Genomic DNA, 15,267 nt, shown 5'->3' with positions numbered 1-15,267 from the left:
CAAAGGCGTGTAGTAACATGGTAATTTACAGAAGCTTTGACGAATTGGCAAATAATGTTTGAGGCAGTTAATAGTTCTCAGGAATCAGGATTACCAACAGGTCAGTCTGGTTTTGTTCAGTTTCCCCTTTTTCATGTTTACTCTTAATCGTAATAATGGTTTAAACATTTTTTTTTTCTTAGAAAGGGTTAGGCTACCCTTAACATGTAGCCTAAATCTATTTAAAATATGCTCACATGAGATTAATATATCAGTAGCCTAATAAAAGCTGATTTATTTTAGATCATAAAATAATAATAACAACAATGGGAATTAATAGGCCTAAGCAGTTCCAGAAATAATTGTATGTACCGGTAAATCAGTAGGCTACACAGGTGTGACTATTTCAGATAATATCAACACTATGGCAAGCAAGGGCAGAGCTTATATTTAGAGAAAAGAAAACCGATAACAGGGCAGCATAGCAAACTCTCATCACTCAAACTTTTGTCAAGTTTCTTGCTAAATCAAAAGTCTGAAACTTTTTATTTTGCAGTGCCCTTTTTACACATAAATTTACTGTAGTAAAAACTATGAATTATGCATAATTACATGCAACTAACCCTAAACAAACCCTAACCCTGATTATACTTAAATGCATAATTAAACTGTAACACAGACACCTTAAAATAAAGTGTAACCCTATGTCTTTTCCTGAATGAAGAGCAATATGTTTTTCTCATGAATAAAGATGTTTAACAGATCTGCACCGTTGTTGACAGTTGCCAAGACATGTTTTTACAAGTTGTTCCAGGGAAGTGGAGAAACTGGATACAAAATAAGAGAGACTGCAATGACAAAACAATACATTAAACAGTGCTTTAAAAAATATTATTATAAATCTAACATTGTGACATTTTTATTTCAAAGCAATGGACCTACTGAAAATACTTTTAACAGAAGTAACAGTGGAAATATGCTGTTTATGTATTCTAAAGATGAAGTAAAACAAATAAACATATTAGGACATGGGTATAAAAAAATCTGGTAGACAAAAGTAGCCAATTTGGATGTCCCAACACTGTTATTTTAATTATCGGATGTGGAATCCACTTCAAACAGGCCAGGCAGTGATTAAATAGGTACTCATGAGTGAGAGAGGTCAAAGGTTACTTTGAAGAGTCTAGAGTTTAGTAGCTGATAATGAAGTAAAGGTGCTCCAGATAGTCATGTCAAGAGCTCTGCGTATGTCCATTACTCATAGACATCTGTGAAAACATGTCTGGAGTTTGCAAAAGCCATAATAGTAGCATAGTTGCAATGAGGGAAAACATGTTGTGATCAAGATGTACCTTTTACCTAAATACAAAGTGAAATGAGGTGCAGGTTTCATGTCAGATCAAAAAGGTAAAAAAAAATCTGATCTTAATTCTGACATTGTTGCTTTTTTATATATATTTAATTGTGACATGCTTTTAACATCATATGTTACTAAATCTAACTGGCAGTCAGCTGTGGTATTTTTCTGTATTTGTGAAGCATTTTGCAGTTTTTGTTGTTTTAGATTATAGCAGCAAGGGAACATAGGGAGAGTATACATAATACAAGACATCAAAGCTGGCAGTTCCTAAATTAGAACAGCAAAAAGACAACATTCATCCAAATCTATAAATCTAGCAAGGAGTACAGGAAAATAAGGGTACACAACCAGATAAAGGTACAGAGATAAAAATGTTGATGAATGTTGCGTCCTAAAGAACATTCAGTGAAAGACATCAAGTGAAAAACTGGTAGCTACATTGTACAAATGCCAATGTGATTTTTTTTGTTTGTTGTCAGCTGCCTGGTACATAATTTAAATGAGAATTTAGAAAATGGATATTGCAGTATTTTGCAGTACTTATAAGGCAAGGCAAGTTTATTATAGCACATTTCATACACTGTGGAAATTCAAAGTGCTTTACAGAAAGGAATTAAAATAATTACAAAATAAAAGCATGGAAAATTAAAACCTAAAAGAAATTAAAAGAGATATATGATACAGTTATAAATTAAAAGATGATACATAGATACTATGTATCTATTCTCATCTGGCAAAACACTGGTGTATCATATATTTTTTCCCCCATAAATGATTACAATGTGTCTGTGTGTCTGTGGTGTTCTTTTGACGTGCCTAAGAAATCTACTGGAAGTCTCCGATGGACCCGATGTTCCCCTAAAACCGGACAGGAGGAGCTCTTGGACTGACGGGGTGACCTCAGGTTCACTGACCCATCAGTCCGCACCCCAACAACCCATTTGTTCGGAAGCTCTTCAATCCAGTCCGCGCCCCACAGAACGATTTGATTTTAGTTTGATTATCAAACTCCACCATAGACCCAGGCCATCAGCATGATTTCATCTCTCAAGTTCCCCAATTAAATCATTTAGCCTATGTTAGTTTCTTACCCAATTCTCAGTGCAGTTCAGTTTAGAATCAAAATGAGGAAAACAATGGACACAGTTATAAAAATAATCAAAAGATTATACATAATATAAGACAACAAATGCTTTTTGTTCTATTGCCTCAAGCCTAGTCAGTCTTCAGTGGTTTGAAATTTAAAACTAAATTTCAGTGTTAGATCTGTGACTTATATGTAATGAGAGAATTGGTTAGGGGTCTGAATACCTAGTCACAGATAATGGGACTGTCAAACACAATGACAAGCACCCTAATCCTTTATTTCAGGGCAGGCTCAAGAAACATTATTATTTGTTAAAAACAGATGAGCTCCTTAATATTTTTAATGAATAGAAAGTTAAAAGAAAATGGCATTTATTTTAGATATAAATATTTTGTAACGTTATTAATGTCTTTCCTGTCACTTTTAATCAATTTAATACATCCTTTGCTGAATAAAAGTACTACTGTATTTAATAATTACATTTTCTTTTTAAACTTCCCTGAAACTGCCATCATACTATGATTTCTGAAGAATCATGTGACACTGAAGACTGGAATAATGGTACTACTGAAAATTCAGCTTTATCAAAATAGAAATACTGTAATATTTCACAATAGTACTGTTTTCTCTGTATTTTTTATAAAAATCTTACCAACTCCAAACTTTAGAACAGTAGTGTAGATTTTGTCACAAAATACATATAAAAAGCTGAACACCCATACAAACTCTCAAAATTGTATACTGCTTATTCCGTTGGAAGTGCCTGTCCTATCAGCAGCCAGAAGATGGCGCAATAGTAATGTCTCTCAAGGTCATTCAATGAAGAAGGAGGCTGCCATAGTTGAAGCTAGAAATCGCACAGCATCACTTGGTCCATCGTGTGCGTTTGAGATGGGGAGATGACATTGAAAATGTATTTATTACGAGAGTCTGGTTGTAAATGATAATTATTACACACTGTGCCCTTCATATATTATATGTGAGCAGCCTATTGAATAGGCCTACATAAAATAGAAATTAATGATCTAAATACACTTTTAAAAAAACAAGAAGATTAAGAAAATGAATTAAGTTTATTTTCCATTTTACAAAGATCATTGCATTGACTAAGTCAAATTAAAAAATAAAAAGATCTCAGCTATCAAATGAATTATAGTAGGCTATCATTTAAACAACACCCTTAACGTAAATTCAAATTATATATACAAACATAGTTTAGGATAGTGTCGTCATCATCGTTACTATTATGAACAATAAACCATTTGAAACTAGCGTGAATGTGTCATTTTATAAATCACAATGTAAACTGAGCTCAAAATGACATAAAAGCTGCCATGTCTAATCAGTTTTCTGTTCACTCATGTGCACGCTCACTGTGACGCATCACTGAAGTAGGTGATGCTCTGCACGTACTCCACAACAATGCACCAGTTTCCACTATAGACTGTAAAAAAAAAAAAGAATCCACCATAAAACACGAGAATACTCGATGCAAAAACCTTCAAACAGAACATCCATTACTAATATCACCCATAACGTCAAGTGCATTTAATCCATAGCCTTTAGATAAAATAAATAAAAGCTTTTAATCAATGAATTAAAATTTCCGCATCCCTGTAGGAGGCGGAGTCTTGCCGGTTGAAAACGTGCCTTTTGCCATGCAAGCTCATTAGCGTGCCGCGTGATGCGCGTCTGACCAATCACAGCGCGAGAAGCGCGCTCGCGCTGACCGCTTCCTGATGCTCAACATTTAACAGTGCGCAGCTCCATCAGCTTCTGCCTTCTCTGCTCTGCACCACGGTCAGCATTCGACTTCCCTTGCACTGGTTAGGCCAGATAAGGTAAGGTCAATTCAGGGAGTTGTTGTAGCTTTTATATTTTAACAGTTAGAAACATTGGCATGATAATTAAGAAGTGCCAAATCAGTTGTCGTGATGTTCGACCGAGTTATGCAATATTGAAGGTGATGCTGTCGCGCGGTGACGTCCTCTAGAATCTCAGTATTCAGTTACTGTTATCTAAATTTAACATTGCAACATTTATGTCACGCACATGTGAGTGTTTTTTAAGAATACATACAGCTTTGATCAAGGTTAAATTAAACATGTTCATTCAAAATTATAAAAGGCAATTTGATGTTGGAAGTAGTTCGTCTTAGGTTACAGCTGGTCTACCCGGTATTTTGACAGCAAACTAAAACGAGTCCCAGTTTGACATCGGATATCGCAAAGGCTTGCAAACTGGAGACATTGCTGTTATTTATTTTGTAGCCTTTAAACGTTGCAAATAGATTTATTTTAGACTGAATGAAATGTAGTGACAGATAGTACCACACCCATTTGAATGGTCATTTCCATGTTTAAAATCCTGAATTTGAAGCTACATTTAATGTAATTCACATTCTCGACCCACAGCAGACAGGAGGCCTGGCACTTGTTACTGTCTGTCTCAGTTAACCCAACCCACTGTGTTGTGGCCAGTGGGAAGTTTCCACAGACATTTAAGGCTACGGGATTTTCCATTGGTCCAAATGAAGTGGATGTTTTTTTGTTGGTTTTATATGTTAGCACACCATGTTGTCAGGGCAGGAAATGGGGATGATGAGGAAATGAGTCTTGTGATATTCATGGGAAAGGGTTTTCTTGTGACACCCTGTCTGACAATGAAAATATGTTTATATATATTAGTGTTTGTCTACATGAGTAAAATAAATCCTTTGTTTTAGGGCACAAAAGACTAATTATTTTAAAGAAGATCAAGTAATTCATTACTCCATTGATGGATGATTAGTGTCCTTAATGAATTGAAACCTTCAAAGGCATCATGTTTGAGAGGATTCAAATGTTACTTCATGTTCCAAATGTCCAGTACAGCTGCATTTTTAAGTAAACAGGTGCTGACAGCTGAAAGGCTCAGCTTTTCTTGGCTGGAGAGGGAAATCAACTGCAAGTCATACAGTTAGTTTATTCTCCTGCTGCCTGTTGCTCCTTTTGACTGTCAAAATGGGGTGGATTACTCCGTTTGAACCTGTAAGACCTCTGGTGACTGCATTAACTGAAACTCCAAATCATAAAAAGAGTTTATGCTGATGTAAGATGGTGAAACAGTACCATCTTCATCTTTGACTCAGTTTAGAGTAGAGTAATAATTTCCTATTGGGGAAATCACCATAAGGCCTTCAGTGGGATAAGCTGTGACCAAATGTGCAATATATATATATATATATATATATATATATATATATATATATATATATATATATATATATAAAATAACCAAAGTACTGTAAACTGTGAAGTGAACTTAGGCATCAGTGTACATAAAAAAAAGGATATTTATTTTGAGTTTTGCTAATTATTATATAAAAATGTTTTAGTTACATTAAGAGTATTAGTGTTTTTAAAGATTAACATGTAAATGTAACCTAAATATAAAAATAGGGGACATGAGCTTGAAATGGATATTGATATGGCACTGGTATATTGTGCATCTCCAGCCTTATTTGTGTTATTTTGTGACTGTCTGATGTTTCTATCAGCTCCTCATGTTCTAAACATGTTAATTTTCTACTCAGAAACTGCACCATGTCTATCCTAAAGATCCACGCTCGTGAAATCTTTGACTCCCGTGGAAACCCCACTGTGGAGGTTGATCTCTACACCAAGAAAGGTTTGTAATAATCAAATTCTCAAGCACTTTGAACTTTTTAGATCGTTTTGCATTGTATTATTTACAGAAAAAAATATATAATACTAATTTTTATATATATATATATATATATATATATACATTGATCTGACCATTCTTTCAGGACGTTTAATCCATTCATCCATTTTCAAGGTTGCCATGTGCCAGCAAATATAAAAATGGGACCATTTCAGAGATAAAATGGATTGCCCACAATACACTCTTTAACTGCTGTGCAGAACAGTCCATTACAAGTCCAACATCAATACAGAGCGACAGTAATTGACATTGTATGCAATGTTATTGGGGCATAGAGTCTGAATGTGGTGGTAGTTTCACATGGGTGAGCTTCTGAACGGCTCATGTTGGAGTCCAATAGCCCAGAGTCGACATATCAGGTGGTAGGTGGTTATAAATAGCCAAAGTAATACACACCACTTGGACTGCATTGCTACTGTATGGTGGTGCTTTGCACATGAACACAATTTTTTTTTTAAAGAAATGAATTTATTTAGCATGGATGCATTAAATTGATGAAAATTGACAGTAGAAACTATATTTATATTTTAAATTGTAATAATATTTCACAATATTACTGATTTTACTGTATTTTTGATCAAATATATGCAGCCTTGTTGAGCAAAAGAGACTTCATTCAAAAACATAAAAAAACTGTTTAACGGTAGTGTACATTTAGACTTTGCCATCAATCTCATATTAATGTTTTGCTCATTCACAACAAACTTGCTTTTTGTCTAGTGCCCTGCACTCTAGTCTAACACAAGGCGGTATCTTGGCCTCTAACACATGCCCAGAGTTTTAATTAAATTCAGTGAATGACCATTTTGAAAGATTGAGGCTGGCAAGTGAGCAAATATGTCGAATTTATCTCCTGCCAGATTGTATTGATGAGAGAGTAAGTTAGCATACACTGTCTGCCAAGCTAGTATATACTTCACTGTGTAAGATGAAGGTGGGTTTTTTTAGGGACTAACGTGTAGAATGTGTATATTCATCCTCTGCCAACTCCCTGTCCCAGATGAAGTTCAGACAAGTCACCCATATCTAATGTGTCTGTGTGTATTTGAGCGCAGCTTAATGAATGTGTTTTGATTAAACAGTGTGAGGTCGGGCTGGAAAAATACAGCCTAAAGTATAGCTTAGAGTTGTTATAATAGTGCACAATTGTAAAGAATTTTAATATGATAATGATTGGATCAGTGTATTAAAGGATTAGTTCACTTCAGAATGAAAATTTCCTGATAATTTACTCACCCCCATGTCATCCAAGATGTTTATGTCTTTTTTTCTTCTGTCGAAAAGAAATGAAGGTTTGACTTCGCTTTGTAAATATTGGATGGTACTTTCGTCCACATCGCGATTGACCTTTCCAACGTGATGTGTAATGCGTGGTGCATCGCAGAGTTCTGCAAGATCAGCATTTGTGGTTAAAAAGTATATACATTTTTTCGACTAAAGAAAGAAATACATTAACATCTTGAATGACATGGGGGTAAGTCAATTATCAGTACATTTTAATTCTGATAACACAGATATGCTACAAATGTCAAAACTAGGCATTATTCTACTCCGTTATCTTATTTAGTATGTTTGGAGACTCTACTGCTTGGTGGAAATGATTGGTTGGGTACAAAATCACTATGTAATAGTTTATTTTTTTCCTGGTTAAGCTTTAAATCCGTTTTCATCTGCACGCTCTGGCAATCGGGTCATCTGCTCGCTCTGGCAAGCCGAGCTGATTGAATATGGATGTACAGATTTGCCACACTTGGAGTTGAAATGTGCCATCATGTGCCAACCTCAGCCTTTCTCTCAGTCGGTTACATCACAAGAGGAAACCCCCTTGACAACACTTCCTGCTTTGAGTTTAGTTGATAAATAAATAGGCTTGAGGCTTCATGCTTTTTATCAATTGTTTTATAAAAATAAAAAAAAACGAATTGATTGATTAATCAATTAGTTTTGTTTTCCTTTAAAGATATTATACACTATATATATATTGATGTGTAATCCGCTGGTGGTATGCAGAGATTCTATACATTGTGATTCTGCTTCTGGAGTGAGGAGGTGTGTCCTTTCATTCCTTATATGGTACTCTGATGGTACCTCAGTGTTTCTAGTAGGGAATTCTGGAAACAGATTTATTTGAGTAAAATCAGCAGAATTGTTTGTACATGTACATTGTATGAGGAAACCTGTGAATGGTTATACTTATTTATTGTTCAACAGGACTCTTCAGAGCTGCAGTGCCCAGCGGCGCATCTACTGGCATCTATGAAGCCCTTGAACTCCGCGACAATGACAAGACACGTTATCTGGGCAAAGGTTTGTATTTCAGATATTCAGTTTGTACATGTAGTATTTCAAAGCATCTCTATTCTTTACAGTATAAAAAAATGTATTCAAGTTTTAATGTTTGAGGAGTTTTTGAACCATATTGCATTGTTATTGCATTATTGTTAAGGGTTTTTGAAATGCACTAGATTAAAATATAAATAATGAAATATACACACACCTATTCAGTAAGAATGAAATTAATATTAATTTAGCAAGGACACATTAAATTGATAGAAAGTGACAGTAAAGACATTTATAAGGTTACAAAAGATTTATATTTCAAATAAATTCTGTTCTTTGAACTTTCTATTCTTTAAAGAATCCAGAAAAATGTAAAACAGTTTCTGCAAAAATATTAAGCAGCACAACTGTTTTTGACATTAATAATAATGAATCTGAATATAGGTGTGCCTATAAAATTTGTTTGTGTGAAACTCATTTTGTATTATACAAATGTGCATAATATCATATGTATATTTCATATATCATAATAACCATCCAGTAAAAATCTGAATGAAATTCAGAATATACTTCTTTTTTTTTTTTACATTAATTTCTTAATTTCATTGAAATATATAACTCCCTCACACTTTTTTCATTGGTCTTTCCATCTGCACTGCAGTTTTTTTCCTCTTCTCTCATCCTCTGTTTCTTCTGCCATCTTTTCTCCTCTGTCAGGGGTGAAAAGAGCTGTTAAATATGTAAATGAGTTCTTGGCCCCTGCTTTGTGTAATCAGGTAAATTAGCGTGTGTATTAACTGAAGTGAGGAACTTAACCCCTTTTTGATATAGCACAGAAGCAGCATGAGCGTTTGGGTTTGCTTTGATGACTAACCACGGCAGGTATTTGTAGGTGATCACAGATGTTCTCATCGACAGTACAGCACTTACCTGCTCTGTGATCATCTAGTCATGTCTGCTCTGCATGTTCATCCACTCCTTAGCCTGGGTCAGTGATGGTCTGCTTGTGTCCCTGCAGGTGTCTCAAAAGCTGTTGAGCATATCAATAAATCAATTGCACCTGCTCTGGTTAGCCAGGTAGGAATATTTGTTCTTTGACTAACATGATAATGTGTACTGTTGTTGAGCTGTGGTTATTCGTATTATGCAAGACAAGTACTGTAAGATTATTTGAGAGAATTAGAAAGTTTGGGACCATTATTTGAAGTGGTAAGTGTCTTGTTGTGAACACTAACTAATGTTTGATAGAATATTAGAACTTAGTCATTTCTAAAGACAGTTATAAAGATAAAGCCCTCCCCCTAATCTCACAATGCTGTGAATGCCATAACGTTGCATTTGTTCTATGCTAAATGAAGTTTGTGTGGACATCATACTCCTTGTAGAATGATTGATATTGTCATTAATTCATCTCTTGTGCTTAAACAGAGCGTTTCAGTCTTGGAGCAGGAGAAGATTGATAAGCTGATGCTTGATATGGATGGCACAGACAACAAGTGTAAGCATATTAATATGATAAGTGTTTTGTTTTCGTTACAATTTCTATAGTTGCCATAACAGAATGTATTTACGAAATGAAAGTGTTATTTATCACAGCTCTTCAAGTTGGTTTATAAAGACTCTGAAATATGCATCCATTATTTTAATGAATGTGCTCACTTGAATCCACAGCAAAGTTTGGTGCAAATGCCATCCTGGGCGTTTCCCTGGCTGTGTGCAAGGCTGGTGCTGCAGAGAAGGGCGTCCCCCTCTACCGTCACATCGCAGACCTCGCTGGCAACTCAGAAGTCATTCTCCCAGTCCCTGTACGTACTCAGAAGAATAAATAGAATAATTATTAGTTTTTCCTGCTCTACATTACAATGTTTTGATAATTCCATCCACCTATTTTATGCAAGTGTTGGGATATCACTTTTTTGGCAAGTAAACCTAAAAGAGTTTTTGAATTAATTCGATGCATAAAAAATTATGGATGGAAATGCAAAATTTGCCTCAACAGTGGATGTGATTGGATAAATGGACTAACCAGCAGATAAGTTTTAGTGCACAGTAGTGGTTCAACGGATCACAAATCAATTCGGATCATATTACGGTTTCACAGTCACAGATCGGATATTTTTTCGGATCAGCAAGAATTGGGGGCAAATGTAACTCCAAACACATTATGTACTTAAATACCACAGCAAAAACTACTAGCCTAACTAATATAGTTCAAACATTATTAAAGGCAAGTGAACAGTCAGTGAAAAAATAAGAACAAATAATTTAAAGCCTAAATACAATATAACAAAGTTACAAATAAATTGTCTAACTGTAGTATTCAGGTGCAGAAATAGAATAATTAGGCCTAAATGTAAAATAATGTTCACTGTATAGATTTTATATAGATTTTTGTTTGTTAAAGCTGTTTTGTTTGATTAACATTAATCACGTTAATGTGTAAATTGGCTAGACAAAACACACGCAAATAATAAACTTATTATGCTTAAACCGCGAATCACTTATGTGCCGAACTGTGGGGCTTAGTTCTGCATGGATGGAAACATGGCTAAAATTATATATTGCTTCAGTTGAAATACAATCAGCTTATGTCAGCTAAAATTGCTGAATTGGTGCATGCTTAATTGTTCAGGTCTGGAAAAAAATTCCCATGTACCATAAAACATTACTGAAGTATGCAAACTCTGGCACAATATAATTAGACTGTCTGTTTTCAAAGGCCTTCAACGTTATCAACGGCGGCTCCCACGCCGGCAACAAGCTGGCCATGCAGGAGTTCATGATCCTGCCCATCGGTGCCAGCAACTTCAAAGAAGCCATGCGCATTGGTGCTGAGGTCTATCACAATCTGAAGAATGTCATCAAGGAGAAGTACGGCCAAGATGCCACCAATGTGGGCGATGAAGGTGGCTTCGCCCCCAACATCCTTGAGAATAAAGAAGGTGAGATTCTGGAGTTTAGGATTTTTAAGGATGTAAATGCTGCAGTACTATTAATTGATGTAAAATAGCCAATATTTTTACAATATATTGTAAAACATATTCATGGTAAAAACAAACTTGGGAAATTAAAGGTAACTAAATAAGAGATTACATGCATATCAAATCAATTCATCCTGTTAGCCTCTGGCAAGCAAACTAGTACAGATATGTACTGATAAACAATATGGTTTAATATAGACTGAATGTAGATGACACAGAGATAACTCGAGGACTCAGAGATCACTGTTATCTTGATGATAGATAAATGAGTTTACAAACATGACCATTTGAACAACAAAATCCTTGAGATACTGTGAATCATTACCTAAACTTACAGTACACTTCAAAACTAATTTATTTCCATCAAAAAACAAATGGTTTTTATTTTAGGATCTTGTGCATTACTATGATTGAATTGAAACTAGTGAAGTTCTGCAGCTGTGGCTCAGTCTCTGGGGAATTCTGGGAATGCTCATGACCTTTGTGCTGCCTGCGAATCAGTCATAGCATCTGCCCATCTAAGAGAAAAATAATGTAGAGTTCTTCACATTTAACTGAATTACTTGCTCTTTGAATGTGTAAATATTTATCCTCTTCTTTACCAGTATTATTTTTATCTCAATGTTAATTTAGTTGTCTTAAATTTATGTTAGGAATCCAAAAGTTGCTGTAGGTTAAAAGCTTACAGTATGTGTTATACGCATAGCACCATGAAATATATCCTCAAGATGATAGATCCTCGAGTTTAAATAAAGTACAAATCAGTGCCTGAACTCATCTTTTTGCTATAGAAATATGAATGATTTGTTATGAGTACTTAAAGTTGTAAATGGGCATTTAACATGAAACGCATTTGGGATGTTAACTTAACAGTCTGCAGTATGACGTGCTATACACATGTAGTTTTTATTACTGTATGAGAAACCTAAAACATAAACTTTGCTTTTGTACATTCATATAACATTTTAACCTAACATTTTTCTTTTTAAGCTCTGGAGCTGCTGAAGAATGCCATTGGCAAAGCCGGCTACACCGACAAGATCGTGATCGGCATGGATGTGGCCGCCTCTGAGTTCTACAAGGGTGGCAAGTACGACCTGGACTTCAAATCACCTGATGACCCCAGCCGTTATATCAGCCCTGACCAGCTGGCTGACCTCTACAAGAGCTTTGTTAAAGATTATCCTGGTCAGTTGCCCTGATCTTTAGTGATACTATGTGTGAGAGTGTGATACTCTATTGTAATCCTCAGCTGGCCAGTGACAACTCTTTGTGCAGATCTGATGTCAGAGCATCTAATAGACAAGTTGTGTGATAAATGAGTATATAGATTAAAATTAAGAAATTTTAAGATATAAAAATATTCATTGTTAGGTAAGGATCTTATGTTAAACCTTACTGTAAAGTGTTACCAAAAACACACGTTTTACTTGCCTAAGTATGTTTACCCAAACACAAATGGACGAATGTTTTCAAAATTGATAATAAGAAATGTTACTTGAACACCTAAGCAGCATATTAGAAAAATCACATGAATAAATTACATTTTTAAATATATTACAAAAGAAATTGTGATAGTATTTCACAATAATACTTTTTACTATATTTTTGATGATGCAGCCTAAGCATAAGTGGTTTGTCACAATTTAAACATTTCAGTAGTTAATTAGTACCAGTAAAATTTCATGATTTTTATACCAGTTTTGCAAAACAGCAAACATCCTTTATTTTAAAAGTTTAATAGAAATAGAAATATGTATGTATTCAAAATAATGGCTTTAATTACTTTGAAAGCATATCTGAAATATTTTAAGTAAACATTGCACAGATCTCTCTAGTTGCATTTACACAGCAAGACCTTATAGAGCTAATATTTTGACAACTCAAAATAAAAAACACATTCCTGCCTGTACATTTCCAAACCAATATGTAGATTGTGTGATTGATATGTGCCAGGTGGTCACTTCAGCTCCAGCCCAAATCAATCAAGTGTCATCTTTGCTTTTCAGTGGTCTCCATTGAGGATCCATTTGACCAGGATGACTGGGAGGCCTGGAGCAACTTCACTGCCAGCACTAACATCCAGGTGGTGGGTGATGACCTCACAGTGACCAACCCCAAGCGCATCGCCAAAGCTGTGTCTGATAAAGCCTGCAACTGCCTGCTGCTCAAAGTCAACCAGATCGGCTCAGTCACCGAGTCCCTTCAGGCGTGAGTGTTTCTAATATCTCACACGATGGTTGTGGATATTCTTAAATAAGAACTAACTAAAATGTAACTACATTTGGTCTTGTATGTAATGTCTTTTGTTTCGGTTTTCCTTTAGCTGTAAGATGGCCCAGTCTAATGGATGGGGTGTAATGGTCAGCCACCGTTCTGGAGAGACAGAGGACACCTTCATCGCTGACCTTGTGGTCGGACTCTGCACTGGCCAGGTACATGGTTTGCCAAACACCCTCTTATCTATGGCCGGCCAATGCTGTGTATGGGATCAAAAAGTAAATTGTCTTATTTTCCCCTCAGATCAAGACTGGTGCTCCCTGCCGGTCTGAGCGCCTGGCCAAGTACAATCAGCTGCTGAGGTGAGCTTTTGCATTTATGTATCATTATTGCACTCTTGGCCTCTGATTAAATACTTGATTCTGATTGGTCATTCGCTGCATTATGCAGTAAAATATTTTTGCGTAGTAACTGTAAAGTATATTTGACTGTTGTCCCTAGCAACCAAATGCTTGCTAGTTTCATGTTTTTTATAGCACCCAACTGTGTTTCTTCTCACATAAAATACACTACCTTTCAAAAATGTGCGGTCAGTAAGACTTTTTTCAAAGAAATTAATCATTTTATTCAATAAGGATGTATTAAATTGATTAAAAGTGACAGTAAAGACATTTAGAATGTTACAAAATCATACTATTTCAAATAAATGCTGTTTTTTTTACTTTATATTTATGGTGTCCACAAAAAATATTAAGCAGTAATACTGTTTTCAACATTGATAATAATAATAAATGTTTCTTGAGCACCAAATCAACATATTAGAATGATTTCTGAAGGATCATGTGACACCGAAGACTGGAGAAATTATGCTGAAAATTCAGCTTTGCATTACAAGAATAAATTACATTTTAAAATAGAATATATTTTAAATATAAATGAATATAAAAAATATTACTATTTACTATAGTAATTACTATAGTAAAAATATTTACTAAAGCTCCATAATAGATGAGTGATTTCTTTTTTCTGCATAGTTTTGCCTTACTAATCATTACAACTTTAATAAATAGTGTTAAATCCCAGTCTTTACTTCTTAAGTTGTTTAAACTGAGTGAAATTCCAAGATTGATTCTGATAATGTATGACATCTGCAGGATTGAGGAGGAGCTTGGTGACAAGGCTCGTTTCGCTGGAAAGAACTTCAGGAAGCCCATCTGAAGTGGCGGCCCGTGACCGGTCTTAGTGTGCTCATCGTGCTTACTCTCCAACACAAAACGCCACGCAAAGCCTGCTCCTGTAGAATGGAGACTAGATGGAAAAGCAGTGTATTCAAAGGTCCAGATCTGTAGTCTATGGCACAGTACACTGCTCTCCGTGACGGCCCCTGCCCCCATCCATGCTTTGGTATCCAAATAGCATCAGTCCTTTAATTGTGTCTGTGTGTGTGTGTGAGAGATCTTTGTTTAGCTTGTGAGTTGTAGTGATTCTGGTGCTCCACTGAGTAATTTACGAAAGAGCTGAAGTTGTTCACTGTGCTGCAGTGTGCAGCACGACTATGTGTATTGTGTTGCTTTTGAGAAGTGTTAGTTCTATATGCGTGGCATAACAAATAAATTATCCCTATTAAAAAGGAA

The 15,267-nt window shown here is 35.3% G+C and overlaps 1 protein-coding gene across 2 annotated transcripts; it reads left to right on the top strand.

The window, feature by feature from the left end:
• Positions 1-4,120: 4,120 nt before the first annotated feature.
• eno1a (enolase 1a, (alpha)) lies at positions 4,121-15,267 on the top strand. Of its 2 annotated transcripts, none has more exons than XM_079587435.1 (12): positions 4,121-4,267; positions 6,001-6,095; positions 8,364-8,459; positions 9,451-9,509; positions 9,861-9,930; positions 10,104-10,237; positions 11,152-11,374; positions 12,404-12,601; positions 13,423-13,624; positions 13,740-13,848; positions 13,937-13,995; positions 14,788-15,267. In XM_079587435.1, the coding sequence occupies exons 2-12, from the start codon at positions 6,011-6,013 to the stop codon at positions 14,849-14,851; spliced, it is 1,299 nt and encodes a 432-aa protein (XP_079443561.1). In that variant the 5' UTR covers positions 4,121-4,267; positions 6,001-6,010; the 3' UTR covers positions 14,852-15,267. The 2 variants fall into 2 exon arrangements, with proteins under 2 accessions (XP_079443561.1, XP_079443562.1); XM_079587436.1 differs by lacking the exon at positions 9,451-9,509 and adding an exon at positions 9,150-9,208 and having other exon boundaries at positions 4,129-4,267.

This window comes from Phoxinus phoxinus, assembly GCF_949152265.1.
Source record: "Phoxinus phoxinus genome assembly, chromosome: 18".
Taxonomy (NCBI): domain Eukaryota; kingdom Metazoa; phylum Chordata; class Actinopteri; order Cypriniformes; family Leuciscidae; genus Phoxinus; species Phoxinus phoxinus.
The sequence above is the reverse complement of the archived record's forward strand: the minus strand, read 5'-3'. Positions and strand labels throughout refer to the sequence as shown.

Bases quoted from the DNA above. Each gene is read 5' to 3' on its own strand.
- eno1a (XM_079587435.1), top strand. From the start codon at position 6,011: ATGTCTATCCTAAAGATCCACGCTCGTGAAATCTTTGACTCCCGTGGA. The intron at 9,510-9,860 runs GTAGGAATATTT...GTGCTTAAACAG, and splicing joins CACCTGCTCTGGTTAGCCAG to AGCGTTTCAGTCTTGGAGCA. The intron at 13,996-14,787 runs GTGAGCTTTTGC...TGACATCTGCAG, and splicing joins AAGTACAATCAGCTGCTGAG to GATTGAGGAGGAGCTTGGTG.